The 24,025-nt window shown below is 41.8% G+C and overlaps 2 protein-coding genes across 2 annotated transcripts in view; both read left to right on the top strand.

The window, feature by feature from the left end:
* MAL2 (mal, T cell differentiation protein 2) overlaps positions 1-14,724 on the top strand; it is a 117,516-nt gene extending 102,792 nt beyond the window's left edge. The window contains exons 5-6 of the transcript XR_013966647.1: positions 4,426-4,522; positions 14,685-14,724. The gene's annotated coding sequence lies outside the window, so the exon portion shown is untranslated. The remainder of the gene's footprint in view (positions 1-4,425; positions 4,523-14,684) is intronic.
* Positions 14,725-15,874: 1,150 nt separating this feature from the next.
* On the top strand, positions 15,875-23,344 carry CCN3 (cellular communication network factor 3). Its single transcript, XM_080800473.1, has 5 exons — positions 15,875-16,033; positions 16,165-16,390; positions 17,526-17,777; positions 18,745-18,959; positions 21,813-23,344. The coding sequence occupies exons 1-5, from the start codon at positions 15,962-15,964 to the stop codon at positions 22,107-22,109; spliced, it is 1,062 nt and encodes a 353-aa protein (XP_080656599.1). The 5' UTR covers positions 15,875-15,961; the 3' UTR covers positions 22,110-23,344.
* The last annotated feature ends 681 nt before the right edge of the window (positions 23,345-24,025 follow it).

Raw genomic sequence — 24,025 nt, 5'->3', positions numbered from 1 at the left:
CCTTTAGTGTCTGTTTGTAAAGTGTTATTTTTGTGCATATGAAGAAATTTATGAAGATTTCTGTAAAATTTATATGACAACCAATGGTCATCATTTCAATTAATGTAAATTAATCTAAAATATCTTCTCACTGATTTCTACAGGATCGAATTTCCTGGAATCCTAAAATTATGTTTATTTTTATTTAGTCAGTATTTATTTATTTATATGAAATTTCTGTAGAGTATTAGTAAATTAAATACCTAGAAACACAACAATAACCAAAAGTAATATTTTTTGAGCATTTACAGCATGCCAGATACTGTTCTAAGTGTACTTATTTAATTTACCTTTACCTCTTCTCCCGAGAATCCATGAAGTAGGTCCTGTTTTTTTATCTCCATTTCATTGAAGCACACTGGGAGGCTCCCTTCCTTCCCAGCACTGCGGACTTTTGGCAGATTTGGGTTCACAGCCAGCAGCACCAGAGCCCTTGCTTCTAACCATCATACCATCTTGCGTCTTGGTCAAAAGTTGTTAAGTATCATTACGTATAAAGAGACATCTCTGGCGATACTTTCTTGTTCTCTGACTTCTGTCTTCATTAACTTTCAGGAGCTTATTTCTCCCTCCTGAATTCATGTTGAACAATAAAAAAGGATAGCTAAGTCATTCGTGTAATTATACTAGTATTCAGACAAATTTAAACTTGGATATGTTTATCCCTCTGTTTAAGAAGGTTCCTTAGCTACTCTAGCTCAGTCTCCAGCTGGGAAGAGAGGAAGGATCCAATTGGCATGAAAAGGTCATGGCCATTAGACCATTGGGCAGGGTATGTAATTGGGAGATTTTAAAAATGATTTCTGATTGTCAGAGTTAGAACTGAGGTCCAGGGGGAAAGCAAAATTTATTTCACATGAAATCCATTCAAGATATTTGTTCAAAAAACACTACGAAGAACAAAACTCTTCCTTTGGACTTGAAATCCAAACGTTGAGAGTGTTTCAATAATACAAATAAAACAAAGGGGGAGCTACTTCTCTCCCAGCTCATATTAAATGCATGGGTCACAGTTTGCAGCATGATTGCACACACATTTTTCCAATTTCCTTATTATGAGCTACACAGCTAGCAACATAAAATAATATAAAGTTGAACAATAAATGAAAAAAACATGAAGCCAAAATTCTCCAGTGGAACTGAAACAATATACAGAAAAACTGATGTATGGACATTATAATAAGAGAGGGATTTAATGGCTTTCTAAGCTCCCCATAATTCTAAATATATACTGTGCTAAGAAATACGGGTGTTCTTATCATTATCTTAGATACACTACTGCAAGTAATTCGTAAACCTGACATCAAATTAGCAATGAACAAGATCTAATCTACATACACATTAGTTTCTCACTGAGCATTTAGAAACTGGTAAAGAAAGAAAAAAATTTAATACTTTTAATTCACAGAACAACATATCTGCTTGGTATGATTTCTCACTAAAATTTTTGGAGACAAAGCTAAATGTACTAATTAGAAAAAGGGCAATAACACATGTTATGAGCCTTTAGGTATCATAATGTACATTAGGAGTTTTACGTGTGCTGTCTCACTATTCCTCACTACTTTCTCTCTCTCTCTCTGAAAGTTTCTGTTATCACTCCCAATTTGAAAAGCAAACAGTTGAGGCTCAGAGTTAAATAACTAGTTCAAGCTCACTGAGCTAGCAAGTAGCGGAGCTAAATTGGAACCCAGTTCAATCTGTTTCTAAAATTCCTTCAACTTCAAATGTTCTCTCTGTGAGTAATAAAAACCATGGTCTCTCAAAATTTGGATATAATGGAAATGTAGAAATTAAATAATGGATTTAAATAGCAAAAAGTTGAATTCAGCTTTATAGTAAGTGAACACTCATGTTCTTATTTACATTAAAAAGTGAAATAAACCAGAAAAGAAAAACTAATTTGTGTGTAGGAATATCTTTACCCAGTGGTAGTCCCTGAGAACTGCAGCATAATTACTAAAAGAGTCACTAATTTTTGAAAGACCACATTGTCCTCAAGTTTGGTTTATACTGAAAACAATTATCGACTACTTAGTGACCTAACATCCATTGATTCTTAAATTAATGGAATTTTTAGAAAAAAATTATTAAAAGAATATTGTATTTCTATCAGTATATATTTGATATGAAGTGGACAGATTACATTCTCAATAAAAACTATGTATAAATTAAGATTATATAATCCCAACTTAAATTAGTTTAAACAATATGTGAAATGTATTAGCTCACATATTGCAAAAGATCAGAAACACAACTAGTTTCAGGCAGGCTGAATCCAGGGGCTCAAAAAAATATCACCTTGAACTTCATTCTTAAGCCTCTCTCTGCTCTGTTCTTTGCTTGACCCTCAGGCTCTCCTTCAGGACTCTCTTAGCCATCCTTCTAGCAGCAATGGTTTCACAGATACCAAACTCACGACCTCACCTCTTATGATTGTGGGGAAAAGTGATGATCTCTTCTCAGTGTTTCCATAGAGGAGAGAAAAAAGTCCCAAATTATTGCATATTTCATTTCAACTCTGGTGGGACTCCCAGACTCCCTAAGATAGGGGGAATGAAATATAGAATACAGGCTTTGACAGTAAGTCTCCAGAGTTGTACCCTGTAGCTGGGAGTGGACATCTCACTCAAAACACTTGGACTGAAAAAAAAAAGCAAAAACAACCAAACAAAAAACCCAACCCTTGGACTCAGAATTAGGAAAAGCTAGTATCTCAGAGGAAAACTCAGGATACAATTAAGACGGGAAAGGGTGTTTAGTGTTCTTCAACTTACAAATGTCTAGTAAAAATTGAAAGATTTTTGTACGGGACAATGACATGAGTACAAATAATCTCACAGGCTGAAATAGTACCCATAACAACAATAAAAATAATAATTACATTAGGTAATAAGTATTGATTGCCTCCCAAATCAAAAGGTAAGCACTTCATATATTGTACTCAATTGAAACCTCACAACTACCTATGAAGTGGGGGAGGGGTGATATTATACCTATGAGGAAATTGAGACCCAAAATTTTTAAGTAATTTTTCCAACATAAAAATAGATAGCCAGAATTACCTCTGTAAATTATGGAAGGGTGCCATCTAGAGGGCAGAAAATTTGAAGGAAAATTTCTGGATAGAGATATGTCTAGATTCATTCAACGAATATTTATTGAGCACCTACTACAAATACGTACTGGGTTGGACACTGGAGTCACTCTGCTGAATGATGAGGAAAAGCCAACTTGTGATTCCAGCCTGCAAACGGTGTTCCCAATCTAGACTTCTCATGGTGCCTTAAACCCACCAAATCTCTCCTGCCTCAGGGCCTTTACACATGCTGCTCTTTCTATTTTCTCTCTACCCATAAGTCTCCCCTATCTTCTCATCCTTAATATGAATGGTCCATCACTATCTAATAACTAAACTCTTTGTGCCTCTGTCAATTTGCAGATTAGTACTACCATAAATTGAAATTTGTCATCCCAGCTGGGCTCTCAATGTTACCTAGGGTCATAAGAAGTCTCTCTACTCAGTCTCTCTCTTTCTGCAATTATAATTTTTAACCTTAACCTGCCTCCTGAAATCTTTGACTCTATGACATTCTCTTATTCCCAACAATTACCACATCTACCTCTTCATGAGGAAATAAGAATCATGAGATTCTTTTTGGTCAAGATTTTATTTATTTATTTTAGAGAAAGAGGTGGGGCAGTGGGGAGGAAGAGGGAAAGTGAGAGAATCTTAAGAAGACTCTGTGCCCAACCCCACACCCCTGAGATCATGATGCCAGCTGAAACCAAGGGTCGGAGGCTCAACCAACTGAGTTATCCAAGCACCCCCAAATTCATTAGATGTTTAACCCTAACTTTAGCCCCATTTAATATGGTGTGTGCTCAGAATCTTATTTTTACCATAAAGCTTCTCCCTGAATCCACTTTAAAAGATTTAAAGTGGACCAGCCACCCTGGTTCACACTCTTGAAGAAATTGAATTGAAATTAAAAAATTAAAAGCACAGTTTTGCAGGCTTCCTTTTCAATAGAGGAGATGTAGAAATGTGGGCGATGTGCTATGGCCATCTTCCATCATATACACATGGAGTAGATTCAGCCAGTGTGCACAGATACAAAAAGCAGTAACAATTTAGAAACAGAAATGAGAGATAAAAACAAGTTACTGCATAAGTTTCCTAAGACTTTCCATTTCTTGGTTCCAGGCACTTTCTAAGTCTCAGCTATATACTTCATTTCCTTGGAGGCATCCCCATAATCTTATAATTAGGCTTGTTCTTCCATTTTGGTTGGTTTCTGTCACTTCTGCTAAAAATCATAAATCCAAAGCATTTGCTTTATAATTGTGTGAAATGTTTTCTCTTCTCCCCATCTCTATTGGCAGAGGCTGGTCCGGGCCATCCATCATCTCTCAGCTGGTCAGCTGCAGTGGTCTTCTAACTGGTCTCCCGACACACCCTCTTGTTCCACCCAGTCTACTCGTAAGTTGGATTACAATAGTCCCCTTACTTACCTGTGGTTTCACTTTCCATGATTTCAGTTATCCATAGTCAAGCGTCATAGAAGTAGATGACACTCCTTCCGATGTAGCTTCAGAAGGTCAATACTAGCCTAACGCTATGTCACAAGGCTTACATCATTCATCTCACTTCACCTCATTACAGAGGCATTTTGCCTTCTCACATCATCATAAGTAGAAGGGTGAGTACAGTACAGTGAGATATTTTGAGATATTTGAAAGAAAGGCCACATTTACATAACTTTTATAACAGCGTATTGTGACTGTTTTTCTATTCTGTTATTAGTTGTCATTAATCTCTTACTATGCCTAATTTATAAATTAAATTTCACCATAGATATGTATGTATAAGAAAAACACAATATATAGAGGGTTCAGAACTATTAGCAGTTTCAGACATCCACGGGGGTCTGTAAACATATCCCCTGCAGACAAAGGGACTACCGTATTTGTAGATCATTTCATTTGACTACTAAACTATTATCAATACAGCTCTACCTAAATATAAGTTATTATCTAAAGTGTAATATGATATCTGGGATTTAAAAAATAGAAGATTCAGCACAGCAATGTAGTGAAAGGAGGTCCCGGATGTAAGGAGCTCTCAGTACAAGAAGGAGTAAGCAGATTTGGAACGTACCATTCCAATTTGAAATAAAAGTTTGTAGAGTCCCAAGTAAGATGTAGCCAAGAGAAAAGAAAAGGCAACTAGTAATTTATCTGAAGTACTTGGCCATGTGTTGAGGAATTATTTCATAAAATTTAAAGTTTAATTACTAATAAGTACAAAGAAAAGCAAATAAAAAAATGAAACAGTAACTTCAGGAGAAACAAAGGTTTTACAAGAAAGGAAATGTAGCAGCCTCCTGGGTGCTTCAGGCAGTTAGCATTTGACTCTTGATTTCAGCATGGGTCATGATTGCCAAGTCAAGATTGAGCCCCACATCGGGCTCCCCACTGAGCTTGGAGGGAGTGTGCTTAAGATTCTTCCTTCTCTCTCTGCACCACCCCCATCCACATTCTCTCTCTAAAACAAAATTTTAAAAAGGAAATGTAGGTATAGTACATTGTCACCTGTAACTCATATTACAATAGTCAGATAAGGAAAATGGTATGTATTTTTTACAATTAAAAAAATAAAAATTTTTATAAAACAGCATTTATTTAAACAGAAATTATGACAACTGGAAAAAAGAAGGAAGAGAGAATCAATGGGAAGAGGGAAGTTGTGGTTGTGATGTAAGAAAGCTAAACCCTCATCTTGCAAAGAAGAAAGTCAGTGGGTGACAGGAGAATCTGAAAATGCAAAAAAAAAAAAAAAGCGGTATAAGCTAATATGGAGATATAGTATGAGAAGATACATGGGCAAATATTTGAAGATGAATATGGCTAAAAGATTTTTAAATGTTTGACTATAAAGAATGAAAATTAATGTAAGCATAGGGCAGAAGACTATTATTCCTTATAATTACATAGTACTTGTCAACATTTTTAGACTAAGTAAAATTTTCATAAATGTTAACTTTAAAAAGCCATTAGATTTTTCACTTAAAAGATGGAAATTTTTTTTAAAAATTATTAAAAGAGCTACTTGGATGGAAAAAAACACAAAGGAAATATCTATGAATGTATTGACTTAAATTTATAAAACTCTATACATCAAAAATCATGAAAATTAAATTTAAAGATGCAGGAAAAGCTAGAAAATCATTCATCATCAATGGATAGTTAGCATTTATTTTAACATTGAACCTTTCTATCCATTTGGGGGGAAAGTTCCCACTTTGGGTAGTACTGATGGGATAGCAGAGGGTGAAGGGGCAACCTCTTCACAAAGCTAAAAGAATCTCCTCTCTTTTAGCTGCAAGACTGAGATAAACAGGGATGCCTGGGTGGCCCAGTGGGTTAAGCCGCTGCCTTCGACTCAGGTCATGATCCCAGGGTCTTGGGATCAAGTCCCGCATCAGGCTCCTAGCTGGGCAGGGAACCTGCCTCTCTCTCTGCCTCTGCCTGCTTGTGTGCTTTCTCTCTCTCTCTCTCTTTCTGACAAATAAATAAATAAATAAAATCTTAAAAAAAAAAAAAAAGACTGAAATGAACAAAACCAAACCCAATTTCTTCACAGTGGAGAAATGTCAGTGGAATCAATATCAGAGCCTTAGCAGTATCCCGGAGATAAGGAAAATGCTGGATGCTGATAAATGGAATTGAAATGGGAAGACCTGTGAGCTGACGGGTTACAGATCCCTCCAAGAATAGCTTAGCAACTGAAGGAACTCCTCCTTCCTTGTCTAATAGAGATGTTTTCTCTCCTCCTTAAAGGTAGGCCTCCTCTTTCCCTCAGACTCTAACCTTGCCCATGTGATCTGGTTCTCTTTCTGTCCTAAACTCCCATTCCTCAGAATCCAGAAGAAGGAGGAACAGACTTACAATTAATAAAATAATTGTCAAATGGGTGACCAGTTTCAAACAGAATCATGCTAAGGTTCATAGTAGTTAATATCACACCAAAAAAAAAAAAATCTATAAGCTTTCTCTTGAGGATATTCTTGCAATGGGTAAGAAGAAGACTAGTATACATTTTTTTAAATTTCTTTTAAAGATTTTATTTATTTATTTGAGAGAGAGACAGTGAGAGAGAGCATGAGCGAGGAGAAGGTGAGAGGGAGAAGCAGACTCCCTGTGGAGTTAGGAGCCCGATGCGGGACCCGATCCCAGGACTCTGGGATCATGACCCAAGCCGAAGGCAGTCGCTTAACCACTGAGCCACCCAGGCGCCCCAGACTAGTATACATTTAATTCTTCTTATGGTGGTATTCAAGATGGAAATTTCCAATGTAAACACCATCCTTTGATAATATCCCCTTAGACCATTACACTTGTCATTGTCTACTGGAGTTATCATGTGGAATAACATTTAAAATGGCATCTGCCTTCCATTTGAGAATAAACCCATTATTTTGTGTCATATTTATATACTTTAAATATTATCACCAAGTAAACTGCTCCTTGATACAGAGAATTAAAGTTTTGACTATCATCTGATGTAAACACATCTGTAATTTAATAATGCTACATTTACTAAATTAAAATTAAACCATTTAAGTGTTAAAAACAAGGATAAAATAATTGCCAAGCTTTGGGAAAAAAATATGGGATTGTATTCATGAAAATGGTTGCTGATAACATCCAATTAAGGAGGAAGGAAGCATCATTTGAGAGCAGACTGAATTTATGGTTGTGGTTGAGTTTACCAGGGATTCTGAATTCAGTTTTCTAACTTAGGTAGACGTGAGTGAATAATGAATAACTGGAATCGGGGCTGAGCTATACCAATCAAATTGAAATGTCTTGGTCTAAGAAAAAGGGAGAAATCCTAAGACGGAGAAAATAGGAATGCAGGAACAGATTAATTATGTTACCATTCACCTCCCCTAACCAAGGAGACACTCCTCTAACAGTAAGAAGCTAAGACATTAATTTAGAGCATCATGATAAGCTTTTTCTTTAAATAGAAGAGACTAGAATAGTAAATATCCAAACACAGGCCATGTAGTAAAGACATATTTTTGGTGAGACTTTTGTTCTAATTATATAGTTATGGGTGTGAAATCATTTATATGAACTGGTAGTGTATATGTGAACATGGGTTTATGCATTTTTGTTCATGATATAAATTTTCGGTATACTTCTCCCTGAGTGTCGTGGCCAGAAATACGTGAGAGCCACCGTTCAAGTTGGTTTACAGGTGACCTGGCACACATAGGCTAGCACCAGTAAGAGGAGATTCTTCTAAAAGAAGACTCACAGTATCTGGCAGGACACTGGGAAGTCCAGAAAGACAATGGAAAAGAGAATTTTGATTAATGACAGCTTGTTGTCCAGTTAACCTGAAGGAAACATGACTTGAAGGAATGATTGATAGCCATTCCTGATTAGTGATATGAGGATGACAAATGGTCAGGACTGGGTAACAAGAAAAAAGTGGTTCACGGTGTTGGCTGGTATTGTTGATTTCAATCAACAGAACGGAAAGAGTCTGCTAATGGAGGAAAGAGGGAAGAATGGTAGGAAGGAATGATATGCATGACTTATGTGACTAGCAAATTCAGCAGTAAAACCTAATGAAAGAGAACCAACTATGTAGAACCACTAAAAACATCAAAGGTTTGGGTCATTTTTTTAAAAAAGATTTTTATTTATTTTGAGAAAGAGATAGCGAGTGCAACTGGTGGGGGTTGGGGGGGTGTTGGTGGGCAGAGGGAGAGGGAGAGAGAATCCTAAACAAACTCCTTGTTGAGCACAGAGCCTGACACGGGGCTTAATCTCACAACCCTGAGATCATGACCTGAGCTGAAATCAAGAGTCAGACCCTTAACCACCTGAGCCACCCAGGTGCCCCAAAGATTAGGGTCATTCTAACAAATCACCCCAACCACCCAAGGGGCTGGCTTTCTGGAAACTGTCCGACATCTAGCCCACTATCCTACACTGCTAGCAGAAGAGTACCTTGATACACACTCCTTGAAAGCAAATCATGAATTTGTGTTCAAACCCATAAATTACTTAAACCTTTCCTTTGATAATTCTACTTCTACTCATCTCAAAGAGAAAAATCTAAGCTATTCACAAGAAGGAAAAAAAAAGCAGCCCTGACTAATAACTGTTGCTACCAACTAGGTTGTGAGTTTCCTCTTCTGTGAATTATCAACATTTGATAAGGACTCTCCATGACAAGACCATTCTATCATCATGTGTGACAGAAATTAAAATAAAGACACTGTGCGACCACAAAAATGACCAAGGTTTCCTTGATCCAGCTAACCTGGCAACTATCATTTCTTCCTCCAAAATGATTCTATCCAAGCTATGTTCATCCTGCCTTTGCAATAAAGATTACTAAGATAACCAATTGTGAAATTGCTTCTACTTCCTGTTAGCACCCAATCCAGAACAGAACTCAAGTTCTTTGAATTGTCCTCAAGATCACCTAACCATGCCTGGATGTCATAATAAGTCTCTACTAACTTCTTCTAGTAACTTCTACTAACTTCCTAAGATGATCCGTGGTTCCCTATAGTGTGTGTTACATGCTACACTGTTCAAGATGCAGAAAAGAGAAGTCAATTCATTGAATGGGATGCCTCATGGTGTTAGGGCTTCAATTTTTGACAGAACCCCATTGAGAAGGGCTGCAGGACTTTCCATCTATCACATTATTTATGCTATCAACAATCCCAGAAAGAAAAAAAACAATTTTTACCATTTTTATTTTACAAACAGAGAAAGAAACTGAGGCCCAGACCAGCCAGGTAAATTGTCTAAGATCTCAGAACTGGAGCCCAGGTAGTCTGTTGGGAGAGGTGTTTTATCACAGAAGCTATTCAGCTTCTACTAAATGCTATCACACATATATAGTCATCTAGGGTCAAAAACTAGAATCATACTTATATAATCACTACCCCAGACTTCCACAGCCATCCAGAGCTCCAGGTAAAGCAAATCACCTTTTATCTCCAACCTCCTCTTTCCATGCCCAATGCCACTCTGCTAGTTCCAGTCCTCATCATCTTTCCTTGCACTGCTGTAAAAACACTGTATCTGCATTACTTATCCCCAGTCACATTCTTCGGTAATTGAGCATAAGTTTTTGAAGAAAATTTTCCTAAATTTGGCTCTGATCATGCAGTTCCTTGCTAACAGATGGATGATAAAGAGATAGAGTGATAGATAGACAGGTAGATAGATAGATTAGATAGATAATATATAGATAGATATTTTTTAAAAAACAAATTAACTGTACAGTTTGGCATTTATATTCTTCCAAGGGTTGGTGGCTGTGGTCCACTTTTCCAACCTTATTTCCCATTACCTTGCTCTGTTCCAGATAAATTAAGCCACTCTTCATTTCCTGAACAAGTTCTGAATTTTCCTATCCTTATACTTTTCTTCCATTGTCTCTGTTCAACTCACATCTCCAGGTTTCAAAATCCCACCTATGCATTATCCAACTCAATGTTATTTAGTCCTCAGGGCAAGAAGACTTAGTGAAGAGACAAACAATGAACATGGAATGATTAGTTTTCCTAACACTCATTCCCCAACCTCCACTACTCCCATGTTCTTCCAGGAGTTAATTTCATCTTCCTTTATGCTCCATGTTACTTTTCCTAGATTCATGGACAGAAATGATCACCTTCTGCCTTATGTGGGATTTTTTTTTTTTTTACTTCATTTTCCAACTAGGTAGTAAAGCCTTGAAAATACAAGACATCTCATTCATTTTTGATTCATGCCATGAGGTATAAGAAATTATCATGTAATGAATTAGACATATGAACATTGTCAAGAGAAACACAATTCTGTGGTCACATGTCTCCTAAAAGTCTCTATTATTTGTTGCTGAGAATTCATAAATTGGGTAGGAGAGGCTATACAAGTTTGTTTGGGCTCTGAGATATTATTTGGGAATAGGGACTTGTCCCAAGAAGAATCATTTCTTTTTTCAGAAACAGTCATTTAAAATTGCTTGGGACTTTGCCTATATTCAAGCGATATCATCTTCCTTCTCTGTGCTCTCCTGGCCACCAGCAATTATGAGTTGGATCCACTGTCATCCAGTATGGAGCACTCCTGAAATGTTATTGGCTATACTGATATCCAATCCTTATGAATGTGCCTTTGTCTCTGACACAAATTCCTGGTCAAAGGATTCTGGTCCATGGAGCAGAACTGGTTATACTCTACCTGGCTGTTATAAGCCATAGAGAAGTCACATAGAAAGAATTGCTTAGGGTCACTTGGCTCAGCTGGGGGTGGGCATGAGTAATGCTGGTGCCTGGAGCCTGGGAATGTGGCATGTACCTAAAGCTTGACAGACTCCAATCCAGTTCAAAACTCTTTTTTTTTTTTTTCCTTAAGTGGGCTCTATCCCCAGTGCAGGAGCCCAATGCAGGACTTGAACTCACACCCCCGAGATCAAGACCTGAGCTGAGATCAAGAGGTGGATGCTTAACCAACTGAACCACTTAGGCACCCCCCAGTTCAAAAGTTTTTAAAAAAATTATTTCAGTTTTAAAGAGTCCATTTCCCTATAAGGAGGTCATTTAGCAGTGGGAGAAATTAACTTATTTCTCACATTTCTAGTCGATTTCTAGCTTGAATTTCTTTGTACTTAATCTTCTGGATTTTTGTTTTGTCTAAGAAATACACTAAAAAATAATTTTTAAAAATGTGGGCGATGAGCAGATGTTTCCGAAGGGGATAACACTAAACATTATATATTTAATATTTCACCTCCTGTCACTGCTTCTTCTCTGTTCCTCCTCATTTCCAGAAAAGCAAGAACAGAAGAGGTCTGTTAGAGAAGCAAGAGGGTGTGATTGAAATTAGCCATAGAACTGCATACCTTGTAGAGGTGGCTGGCCTAACGTATAATGGGAATTACCCTGTGTCCTACCAACTCCCTTGGACCACAGGAAAGGGACATATTAAGGAAATTTAGAAAAAAGCAACCAAGTCATTAAAGAGCTGTGAGGTTGATTTAGGAGGCACATTCCCAGAGCTAAGTACACGTGGCTTCACTAAATAATGACTGAATGGAGATGCAAACTTTATGCGTTTGTGGAGAATGTAATCACTGAGGAGAGAAGAGCGATAGAGTTGTCCCGGAAGTGAAAACATCAGAGTCACTGCTTTTTCTTTGTTTCATTTTTAATATGGGGTTCTGTGCTTTACATTTCTCCTGCCTCCTACAGAAATCAGTGCCAGGATATTTTTAAAATCTTTTCTAAAAAGGAAAAAAATAGAATGACAACAATGGAAACTTCTATAAAATTTTACCTTTATAAAATATAAGGAGTTCTCTACATGTACTCTGGGTCGGAGTATTGACTAATGAGTAATAAGAATATAATCAGGGGCGCCTGGGTGGCTCAGTCAGTCAAGTGTCCAACTCTTGATTTCGGCTCAGACCACGATGTCAGGGTCATGAGATTGAACCCGTATGGGGTTCCATGCTCAGCACAGAGACTGCTTAAGATTCTCTCTCTCCCTCCACCCCTCTCTCTCTTTGCGCTCTCTCTCTCTCTCTCCAAATAAATAAAATCTTTAAAATGTATCTATATAAATCAGTTAACAACCTGTCTGAGATAGAGTAGGAGCAATGAGTCTCTGGTGTCACATCTGTGGTGAGGGAAAAAGAAGAGAGAAAGAGATGAACTGGAATGAAGAGATGAATCCACTGTGGTACTTGCACCTCATAACCAAGCAGAGCTGCCATCTTGGTTGGCAGCCAAGACCAGCAACTCATGCAGAATTTCTAAGGTAACATTCCCTGACTTCCTCAGACATCTCCGCTGACACAGGGTTTATTTCCAACAAGAAGACGTCACCAGCCTGTATGCCATCCTTTGGACTCAGCGCCAAGAAAGACTGGGAGAAGGTGCATGTGGGAAGCAGATGGTGATGGTCGATAGCTGTGGCTGAAGAAAAACACGTCCAGTTCTTTCTTACCTCAACCAGAAACAAGGGACAGAACTCAAAGCGAGGTCTGCAGTATCTCAGAAGGTCCAAGAACAACTGACCGCTTGTCCATCCCTGGGAGTGTTATGGAAACTATGATGGACTCTCTGTTCTCAAGGGCTCCTGGTCAGGAGAGGGAGACGAGCACAGAAACAGTCACACATCATTGTTATTCTGTGAGTTCAGAGATAGAAGGGAAAAGCACCGGTGTCAGGCCAATGGAGAAGACAAAATCTATCCCAGCATGTGGGGTTTGACAGAAGATGTCGTAGAGACAGCAAGCATGAGCTGATTATCATCAGATGGCTTCTTATCCAGGAGCTCCTTATCCAGGAGCGTTTACAGCAGACAGTAGAGTGGAAATGTCCTCTTCTGCCTGTCACACATGCGTTCTTCTTAAAGAATCACCCCTTCTTTCCTAGGGAACTGCTCTTCCATCCCACTCCAACTGTGTGGTGTCAGCTAATCCCCATTCCTCATCTTCCTGTCTCCTTCAATTAACCCACGGTGAGCTCATCCAGCTCCTCTCCTGGAACTTTCCAAATTGAGCCAAGGGAGAGGGACACTCCTTCTGCGGTGATCAGGTCACAATGTAAGAGGTTAGGGAGACCTTAAGGTTGATACTTCCCTTACATGGGAGAAGCTGGTCTGCGGTGAGACTGAGTAAAGCTGACACCCAGAAGAGCAATGGAAACAGATGGGGGGACGGAGTCTTGTTGGCTCCCAGGCCCTGGTCCTGGTGGCCTCTGAGGTTTAGTAGCACCTTTCCCATTAGTTCTCTGTAAAATACCACAGCGTCCCTCCAGAAGTCCTCTTGCCGAGGCCAGTTCTGGTTTGGTTTCCGTTGCATGCAATCAAGAGGCTCAGGTTAGCTGTGATTTCTCGGCATTTTCATCCTTAATCTTGAGTTCACGTTTCTCCTCTCATCTTCCCCCTTCCCAAGAAGAGTCAGCCCAGCCCCAGGGCTGCCCATTTCTCCTTATTGTGGCTATTCACGCTTTGAAAACCCGGCCAAGATTCTTGCCCGCCCCCCCCCATTAGCTGTGCTTCCAATTGTTCCATGACTGTAGGTTTCCCAAAGCCATCTCCCATTTTGAAATACACTAAAATGCTGTCTACCAAGAACCCTCACCAGAGAATCTAACGGAGTAGGTCAAGGGTGGGGCAGAAGAATCTGTATTTTTTTTTTTTTTTAAATACACGCTGGTTGATTCGGATGTTCTGCGGAGTAGAAGCATCACTGGGCCAGATGTCCCGGGAAGCTTGTCCAGAGTATACGAGGGTCCTAGACATGGCGCAGATTAACTGTTCCATTTCTTGTCAAGCTTTGAGTACTGCTGAGTCTGGCTTACCTCAAAGAAAGCAGAATGATCGCGGGCTTGGGCATACGTAATAGCAGTTTCAAGGTGCTCCGAGAACTCTCCTGAAGGGACTTGGGATGACTTCAGCACGAGGAACAGGCATTGCCAGGGCAGGCCTGACCCCTTCCACCAGCTGCCTTCGCTTTCCTTCATGCTGGGCATGGATGATGTAGAGGAAATTTGTTCCCTTTTTTCACGTCCAGAGTTACATCACAAGACTGTATAATTTTTCTTATAAAGTGTCTTTCCAAGGCGGCTCTCCTCAGAGGAGCTGGGCACAGTAATCCCAGAGGCAGCGGCAAAGCTGAAGTAGAGGAGGAAATTTCTTTTCATCCCTCAAGCAATTTCACCTTTGGAGCCATTCTCGGGAGAGATGACAAGAGCTTGGAAGCAGCCCTTTTTTAAAGGCGGATGCCAGGTGGGAGAGAGAGGTGATTTGCTGGAGGGGTCAGCCAAGTAAAGCAAATGTCCTTCCTCCTTCCCTAACTCACTGAGGTTTGGACAGTGGCTGAGCTGAACCTGTCTCACCAACTCTCAAGCTCTCTTGGGTTTTGACACGAGCTGATTTATGGTAGGCGTGATCCAACAGGTGTTTCAAGGCTTTCTTCTATCAGGAAGAAAGCTTGTATTTACCTCGGGCTTTATGCTCTGATTTTATTATGTTTTCAATTTATTTCTTCCAAGCCTGCGGAATCGGGAGGAGGGGTGAGGGTTAAGAATCAGTGGGATCTTGGAATGATTCGAATCGAAGGAACTTTTTGCCCCGATGGGCCAATAGCATCCCTCATCCTAACCCGGCCGGGATGCTTTGCTTTGCCTTTGTCTTCTCTTCTCTTTTCTTGCTTTCCCCCTCCACTTTCTTTCTTCTCTCTTTCTGCTTCCCTCCCTCCCCGCCCTCCCCTCCCCTCCACACATTCAAAGAGCGCCCTAAAGGGTGACAAACTTGCATGTGCTTCCCTTATGACTAACCCGCTGGGCCTCTCGCCAACCCCCCGCGGACGGCCCCAGACTGCAGGCACCCCTCGAGGCGAGCCCCACGTTTGCAGCCCTGCTCGGACTGGCCGGCTCGCAGCGCGGTGGGGAGTGCCGGTGTCTCGGTCCTGGGGGAAGGCCGAGCGGCTTCCAGGAGGAAACGGGCGTTTCCTTCCCACGCGCTCGAGCGAGCCCCGGGTCCCGGCCGCGCGACTCCACCCTGCCCCTCCCGGCGCTCCGGGAAAAGCCAGTCGCCACACACAGGCACACGCAGGCCCCAGGGCCGCGCCCTAAGGAGAGCGGCACCCACGGCCAATTGCCATGGCAACCCCGGGGTTCGTTCCATTCCCCACCCAGCCGGTCCCCCCCCCCTCTCCTCCCTGCCCTGCAGCCAACCGGCTTGAGCGCGCCCCGCGAGCGCGCTATAAAACCTAAGCCGGTGCCGCCGGGGAGCAGAGGCGGGCGCCCGACCTGCAGCGGGGCCAGCGGGGAGGATCTGGGGCGCCCGGTCTTGTTCCGTCCAAGCCGGAGGGGAAAGCCTGACCATGCAGAGCGTGCAGAGTCGGCCCAAGCGGCGCATCGGCCTGGCCTTCCTGCTGCTGCAGGTCCTGGGGCAGGTGAGTGGCGCACCCCTCAGGTGCCTCTGGCTACTTTGCCCTCCAGGGCGGCCCCTGCCCGGGCGTTCGGGTGGCTCCGCCTTCCACCGTCCCCGCTGAGAGCTTTCTCCTTCTTGTCCCGCTCGCGCCAGGTCGCTGCTACCCAGCGCTGTCCCACCCAGTGCCCGGCCCGGTGTCCCAAGACGCCACCAACCTGCGCCCCCGGGGTGCGAGCCGTTCTGGACGACTGCTCCTGCTGTCTGGTGTGCGCCCGCCAGCGCGGCGAGAGCTGCTCCCTGCTGGAGCCGTGCGAGGAGAGCCGCGGCCTCTTCTGCGACCGCAGAGCGGACCCCAGCGCGGGAACCGGCATCTGCATGGGTAATCCGGGCCCCCTGCGCTCACGGCCCTCGGCTCCCGCCCGAGGCCCCTTTCCTCCCCTTCTCCCCTTCCCTGAGGGTAACTTGCAAATATCAGTGGGGATGCTGCTGCGGGTGATGTCTGTGGAGAGTTTACTGGGCGCTAGGCACGGTCTGCGGAAGGGTGGGGAAGGGGGTGCTTCCAGCTTTGGGGAAGCCGGAGCGGGAAACTGACGGCAAAGTTGAGAAGAATTCATGGCTTGCCTCCTTACGGTGGAATCTAGATATCCTAGGCGGGGAGCAGAGCAGAGTTTAGGGCCAGTGAAATAATTTCCTTTGGACATTTCCAAGGGGATGCTTGGGGGCGATGGAATCTTGGGCTGACTCACAAGCTCACAGTTTCCCCCACCTGCCGCCCAGCAGGTTTGTTTTCACACCTGAAATGGTCCTATTTGAGCTAAAGCAGCCTTTCGTCTCCTGGGACCACTCTGTCAGCCCAGTCTGGGCTGTGAATAAAATAAAACGCAGGCAACTAACCAATTCAGGCTGGTGACACTGATTGGGGGATCATTTTTCCACCTGGTGCACCATTTAGTTGGAGGTTTCCCCCACCTCCCCCCCCACCCCCATAAGAGGGCTTGGAATAGCCTTTTACTTTCTTCTCTAAGTTAGTGATGATTTATTGTGCTGGAATGCCAAGGAATCCTACCTCTCTAACTGATTTGACCAGTTAACCTATTTGGAGAGTACGAAGTGCACCTTTTTCTTTCTAATTCTAAGCTGCTGGAGTAGGAGAATCAAAGGAAGGTCTAGCAAAATGACTTTATTATTGGGAACAACATCCGTGGCTGTTGTTGGGACTTGGGACTGTCACTTCTCAGTGGTGCACTCCCTGCCTCATCTGTGGGGAAAAAAAAAAACAAAAAACAAAAAACAAAACAGTGGCAGCACTGGATGGTCTTCAAGGTTTCTTCTAGCTGTGGGAGGCCTCCATGGGGACATATCTCTGCCAGAGAGAGAGAGAAGAAACAGATAGCTTCAATGAGAAAAAAGGGGCACCTGGGTTTGCATGTAGCTTGTATAGCTTCTGCATCACACTCTGTTCTTGATTTTTTTCTCTGCCCTTCCCTCTCTGCCTTGCTTCCCCGATGCTCTAGCGATAGAAGGAGACAACTGTGTGTTTGATGGGGTCATTTACCAAAGCGGGGAGACCTTTCAGCCAAGCTGCAAATACCAGTGTGCCTGCAGAGATGGGCAGATTGGCTGTGTGCCCCGCTGCGGAGAGGACCTGCTTCTGCCCCAGCCCGATTGCCCAGCTCCCAGAAAAGTTGAAGTGCCGGGGGAGTGCTGTGAGAAGTGGATCTGTGACTCAAATGAGAAGGGGGAGTTGGGAGGCCTCGCCCTTCCAGGTAAGAAACTCTGGATACCTGAAAGTGATCACCGCACAGGCGAAAGGCAGGCAGGAAGCATGTGTGCTCTTTTGGATTCTCCATGAGAAACTGGCCTCGGTTTCTGGCCATCCAGTTGTGGATTCCAGATTGCCCACTGAGATCAAACACATCACATGTGTGTGACTCCTTGCCAAGTTATTGAAGTAGGCACACGGTTTCTCCGAAAGAGAACCTGCTGCGTTCAGTGGTTCTTTTGAGCAAGGGGACTGATTTTGTCTTACTGCATGACCAGCCTCTCTAAAGAATGCTGCTTTTCCCTGGACAGGTGTCCCAGAGAAATGCCACCTTTCCAGATGCTCTAGGAAGGGTCAAGGACCTTTGTCTTGCTTTTCTTTGTGTTTTATCTTCTAAAGGAAATGGTTTTTTGAAAAAAAAAAAATCAAGAGCCAATATCACCCAGATACTGAATCAGTCAGATTTACATCCTAAATGCCAGATTTAGGATGACAGTACACAGACCTTGGCAGGTTTTCTGAGGTCAGAAATTATCAAACATGCCTTGCAGATAGGAAAACTTCCGTGTAGAAGTGCCCCCAAGCCATACCTATTAAGGGTTGAGACAGAAATATTTGTAATCAAAGTCCAAGTGTCTATATCCCATGTTGAGAACACTACAGCTTATGGGATGGTTGTTGATGCTATCCTGTTCTATGTTCTTCAAACTGCTAGGCTTCTTAAAGATAGGTTCTCCTAAGCTAGTTCAGGACAGGTTGGAGAGTCATCCCTCAGACCTTTCTGGAAGGCCCAGAACATGCCGGCATTGTGCCTCCTCTTTAGGGTTTATAAACAGAGATCGGTTCTGAGAGCACCTGAGTTTAGTAGGTACAGAATTGAATGAACCCCCTGTCCAAGGATGGTTGAAAGCATCCTTCCGCAATCCGCATGTTTTACTCAATATTGCCGCCTCTATTGGTCCCTCCTGTAGCCTACAGGACAGAAGCCACGCTAGGAGTTGCGGTCTCTGACTCCAGCATCAACTGCATTGAACAGACCACAGAGTGGAGCGCATGTACCAAGAGCTGTGGCATGGGTTTTTCCACCCGGGTCACCAACAGGAACCCGCAGTGTGAAATGGTGAAGCAGACTCGGCTCTGCATTGTGCGACCCTGTGAGCAAGAACCCAAGCAGCCGGTGGATAAGGTAAGAGCCTGGGGGCAGCCTTCCGCCCCAGAGGAAGCAGCTTTGCCTCCTGGGTGTCTTGGGCTCTAGAAAGAATCCCTGACACTAGTCCACACAGAGGCCAGCTCTAGCTGGGAGTGAAGCCCAGAGAAAAGAGGGAGAAGTTCCTGCAGTGAGGGAGTTTACCTTCTTTTATTTTTCCTCTTTCATGTATTGAAATATCCAAGCAACTCACAGCAGGTCTAGCAGTGGAGGGAGGAGCCGGCAAAATAGTGTCCCCAGTTGAGAAGGTCTGGCAAATCTCATCCCATTCCTGGAAAAAAACTGGCCGCTCGCTTGCCAGACACAGTTGATTTGAAAGTGGTCACTTCTGACCTCCGTATTTTACACCCCTTAGGCTCCATCTGTAGGAAGCACAGGGTAGAAATTGAATCTTCCTCACTCAGCCCTCCGTCCCCAACATCCTACCTGGTCCTGCTGTGCACCCTATAAACAATTGTTGATGGGTAAATGAATGGGTGTCTGGGAATTATTTTCAGTGCTTCAAAAGTCTAGGGGGAATAGTACATTTGCCAGCAAAAGGCGATATGTGCCAAATAAAATAGCACATTTCTTTCCTTTTTTGCTGGAAGTGAATCAACTCAGTGTGTTAACACTGACCATAAGGCATGCGGATCAGAAGCTCTGATTGGTTCCTGATGACATCACAGGCTTCCTCCCCAGAACCATACATCAGAAAACGCAATACCCAAACTGACCATCATATGGAAATTTGTACAACCCTAAAGTCAAAAAGTGTCTAACAATGAATGATTTACATATCTCTACACCATATCACCTAATGCCTAAGGGTGTGACTTTGGAGCCAGACATCCTAACTCCTGGCTTACACTACAGGGACTAGCTGTGGGATCTGGATGAGTTTTCATAACCTCTAAGCCTCAATTCCTTCCCCCATATAATGAGGCCATTGACAGTACCTACCTCAAAGTTGTCCTGGAGGATTAAATAGAATGAATTCACAAAGTGGCTGGGCAGAGATGACTCTCTTAGCATCAAGCATCATTTCTGTTTATCGCTCAAAGAAGTCTCCAGCAATCATATTAGTTATACGGCTACATGGCTATATGATTTTGGGGGGTCCATCCTAATTTATATTTCTTCCACCAATTTTGAAAGAACACATAGAAACATCCCTAAAATTATATGCTAGAAGCTGCCCCTCCCCCCACTTATGGGAATTGTAATACGCATGGGACACAGTAATGTGGGTTCACCCACAAAGCTGCCTCTCTGTCTGTCTCTCCCTGTGTCTGTTCCTGTCTCCTCTTCTTTCTTTCTCTCTCTCTCTCTCTTACACACACACACACACACACGCACGCGCGCGTGCACGGATGTGGCTGAACTTGTACCTTTGTGAGGACATTGACAAGAATGTAGGTTACACATTAAATATCAAAAAGGAAGAAACAAAGGACCTTTAACATTGTCAAGGACACACTTCTTTATTAAATAAGGCTTTTCCATGTCGTGCCTCCAAAACTTTGTTTTTTCTATTGTTTCTTTTGCCAAAATTTTTATATTTGTTTGTTTAACTTGCACCCAGTTTTATATTGGGAGATATTATTTTTAAGATACATACATTTCATAAAGGTTCTGAAACCTATTTGGAAGCTAGGGAAATAACAGCATAATAATCATTACTTCCTAATACCAAGAGATGCTTTAAAATGGGCTAGTGCTTCTCAAAGTGTGACTCCCTAGACCAGCAGCATCACCTAAGAACCTGTTGGAAAAGCAAATTATTGGGACCCACATCAGACCCATTGAATCAGAAACTCTGGGTGTAATGCCCAACACTCTCTGTTTTAGCAGACCTTCTAGAAGATTCTGATGTAACATTTGAGAGGCACAGATTTAAGAGAATCCCAAGCCTCATCACTCCACAGCTGTGGGCTGTGCCTAGGAAAGTGAAAAACAGAAGAGAATTATGGCAAATTTTAGTAGGTGAAAAAATCTGAGCGGGAAATAAACATAGAGTCAGTGTTGTGCTGAATCTGTATGAGGGTTCCTCATCAGCCATTACTAATGGAAATTGAATAAATTCTTCACTTAACCTGCCTTCATGGAAAATAACCTTAAATCCCATTATCTTAGATGTTCCTGAGGTTATAGTATAATAGAAGACATGGGCTTGTGTCAGACATTCAGTAACTAGATGTTTCTGGTGACTTTAGGCCTTTGAGACTCCATTTACTCATCTGTGAAGCTTGCACAGTTGTTCCTTACATGAATAATTGATCCTTGTAGGACTGAATGTTAGTAACGTCAAGTGAGTTAATGTCTGAAAAGTATTTGAAGTATTTGAAGCATTAGGAGGTATGCAGTTCTGCCAGGTGTATTCCATTTCTTTTTATAATGCCTAAGAATGCATTGGCTAAAACAACATCAAAGTCTGTTTCAGTGCCCTGAAAAAATAGATTTCTTCATATACACTTTCACCCTCATGCTTATCGCCACGTCAATAGATGGTTATGTACCTGTAGGCATGGTTTCCGCATTCTAGGCAGGAAGATGGTGAATGCAGGAAGCAATAAAGAACTGTACCTGTCTGAAGGTCAAAGGATTTCCCAGAATCCCTTGGTTTATGTATCATTGGCCAGAACTTGATCACGAAGCCATCCCAAGCACTTAGATATTCTGCAGAAGCAAATCCTAGTAGCTGACCAAATTGTCCAAACACAATAATGTCATGTTAGCAAAGAAGAACAATGGATAGGGGGTAGGCAGCTAGCAATTTACTCCATATCCCTAAAATAGTTCTTTGGAGGAAGGGTAGCCAATTCCATGAATCCGCCTTTTCTTCTTTCTTAGAAAGGAAAGAAGTGTCTCCGCACCACGAAGTCACTCAAAGCCATCCACCTGCAATTCAAGAACTGCACCAGCCTCCACACCTACAAGCCCAGGTTCTGTGGGGTCTGTAGTGATGGCCGGTGCTGCACCCCCCACAACACCAAAACCATCCAAGTGGAGTTCCAGTGCTCCCCAGGGCAGATCATCAAGAAACCAGTGATGGTCATTGGGACCTGCACCTGTCACAGCAACTGTCCTCATAACCACGAGGCCTTCCTCCAAGAGTTAAAGCCAAACACCAGCAGAGGGGAAATGTAACATGTAATCCTTGAGAAGCATACCTACAGAGGCAAACTGTAGGTACCCACCATCAAATGAATATAAGAAAAATTAGGAAGAATTATTATTTTACCCCTGAATCCTATGTATTTTCTGTGGTCATATGAGGTCAGTTATATCTGTCTTTTTTTTTTTTTAATGAAAGATATGATTAACTGTAAACTTGAAATCAAGGTAAGCTCAGGATAGTACTTAGGGATGACTTACTTTTCTGTGGTATTTACTACAAACGAAAATTTGTATAAATTTAAGAAATAAGATACATGTTTTGCTGTGTAGACTATCACATTACACTCATCTTATTTTGTTATACACTAGTGCAATATCAAGAAAATGTCAGTCGTGAATGTCACAGTGAAGTTCAATATCATACTAAACATGTTGTCATATGAATATTTTGCCATATAGTGAGGTTTGACTCGAGGGGGTTTCTGTTGAACTCTCTTTTTGAGTGACTCAACTCTCAACTTCCAAGTTCAAGATCTGAGGAAATGTGTAGCTCTTCAGTTTGAAAGCCAGAGACTATTGTCTTCTGTTGTGTTGCATACTAGGAAACAAGATGTATCTACAGAAATGGAATGTTTGTTAGTTAAGTGGACTGGGGTGATAAACTTGCTCCACTGGAGACAAGTTGACTCCTTTCCAAAGAAAGAAACCAAACAGAAAACTCCCCCTAATAGAGAGATGACCTGCCTCTCAGCCCTCATACATTTCTATATGCTGGAGGCTAGTGGGGCTCACTGCTTTTTCACTCAGAAGAGGCAGAACACATCAGCAGAGGTTTTCTTTACCTTACTGATGAGTAAACTGGGGCCCAAAGCACCTGATTACAACCTTTGATGACTTTCAAGTGTGCTGGTCATAGATTCTGAGAAAGAAGGACAAAATCAACATGACTGTGGTGGTAAAATACCACAAATTTTATGGGAGTTCAGAATGATGGTAGACATACCCAGAACTTACCCTGGGCCCTAATTACGCAAACTCACGAACAAGATATATGTGTATACATATGTATATCTAATTTGTCAGGCTATAAGATAGGCTGCAAACTTAAATGTATACATTCTTTTAATGTCACCACATGTGTTCAGCTTTTCTCTTTTAAAGTATTTATATATAAGTTATACATTTTTAAAAAAATATTCTTTTTACTTTCTCTGTTTGTCAGACCTCACTAAATAAACTAAATAAATAATAAATTTGATTTTATCAAAGTGTGACTGCCATTATTTATGTGCTTATGAGTTGCTTACTGAAAATTTAAATAATGGATGGATCTAGAGAGTATAATGCTAAGTGAAATAAGTCAGACAGAGAAAGACAAATGCCATATAGTTTCACTCATATGGGGAATCTAAGAAACAAAACAAAGGAGAAAACACAAACAAAAGAAACCATACTCTTAAATACAGAGAACAAACTGGTGGTTTTCAGTGGGGAGGTGAGTAGGAAGTGCATGAAATAGAGTGAGGGGAGTAAGAAGAGTACACTTCTTGAGATGAACACTGAGTGATATATATAATTGCTATCTCATTATATTGTACACCTGAAACTAATATAACACTTTATGTTAATTCTACTTCCATATAAAAAAGGAAATACAAATAAAATTAAAATTTACAAATTAAATCAGACACCAAGCAACAGTATCCATTGAAAACAAGGTGGACATTTTTAGATGAGCTTACAATTTCTTATCAGAAGAGAAACAAAAGACAGTTCTGAGTTAGATGATCTCCATTGCCAAGGCCTCAGATAGTCCCCACACTGTTTACTCAAGCCCACATCTTGACCTCTGATACGTTTTTCTGGACGACCTGCTAGACACATCTATGTATTAAAAATTGAATGTGAACCAAGCAAAACTTGCCTCCCTGGCTTCAAATTGCTCT

This window comes from Martes martes (genome assembly GCF_963455335.1).
Source record: "Martes martes genome assembly, chromosome: 4".
NCBI lineage: Eukaryota > Metazoa > Chordata > Mammalia > Carnivora > Mustelidae > Martes > Martes martes.
This window is presented reverse-complemented; position numbering and strand designations above follow the sequence as displayed.

Coding starts and splice junctions, on each gene's coding strand:
- CCN3 (XM_080800473.1), top strand. CDS start 15,962: ATGCAGAGCGTGCAGAGTCGGCCCAAGCGGCGCATCGGCCTGGCCTTC. Junction 16,034..16,164: donor TGCTGCAGGTCCTGGGGCAG/GTGAGTGGCGCA, acceptor CGCTCGCGCCAG/GTCGCTGCTACCCAGCGCTG. Junction 16,391..17,525: donor GGGAACCGGCATCTGCATGG/GTAATCCGGGCC, acceptor CCGATGCTCTAG/CGATAGAAGGAGACAACTGT.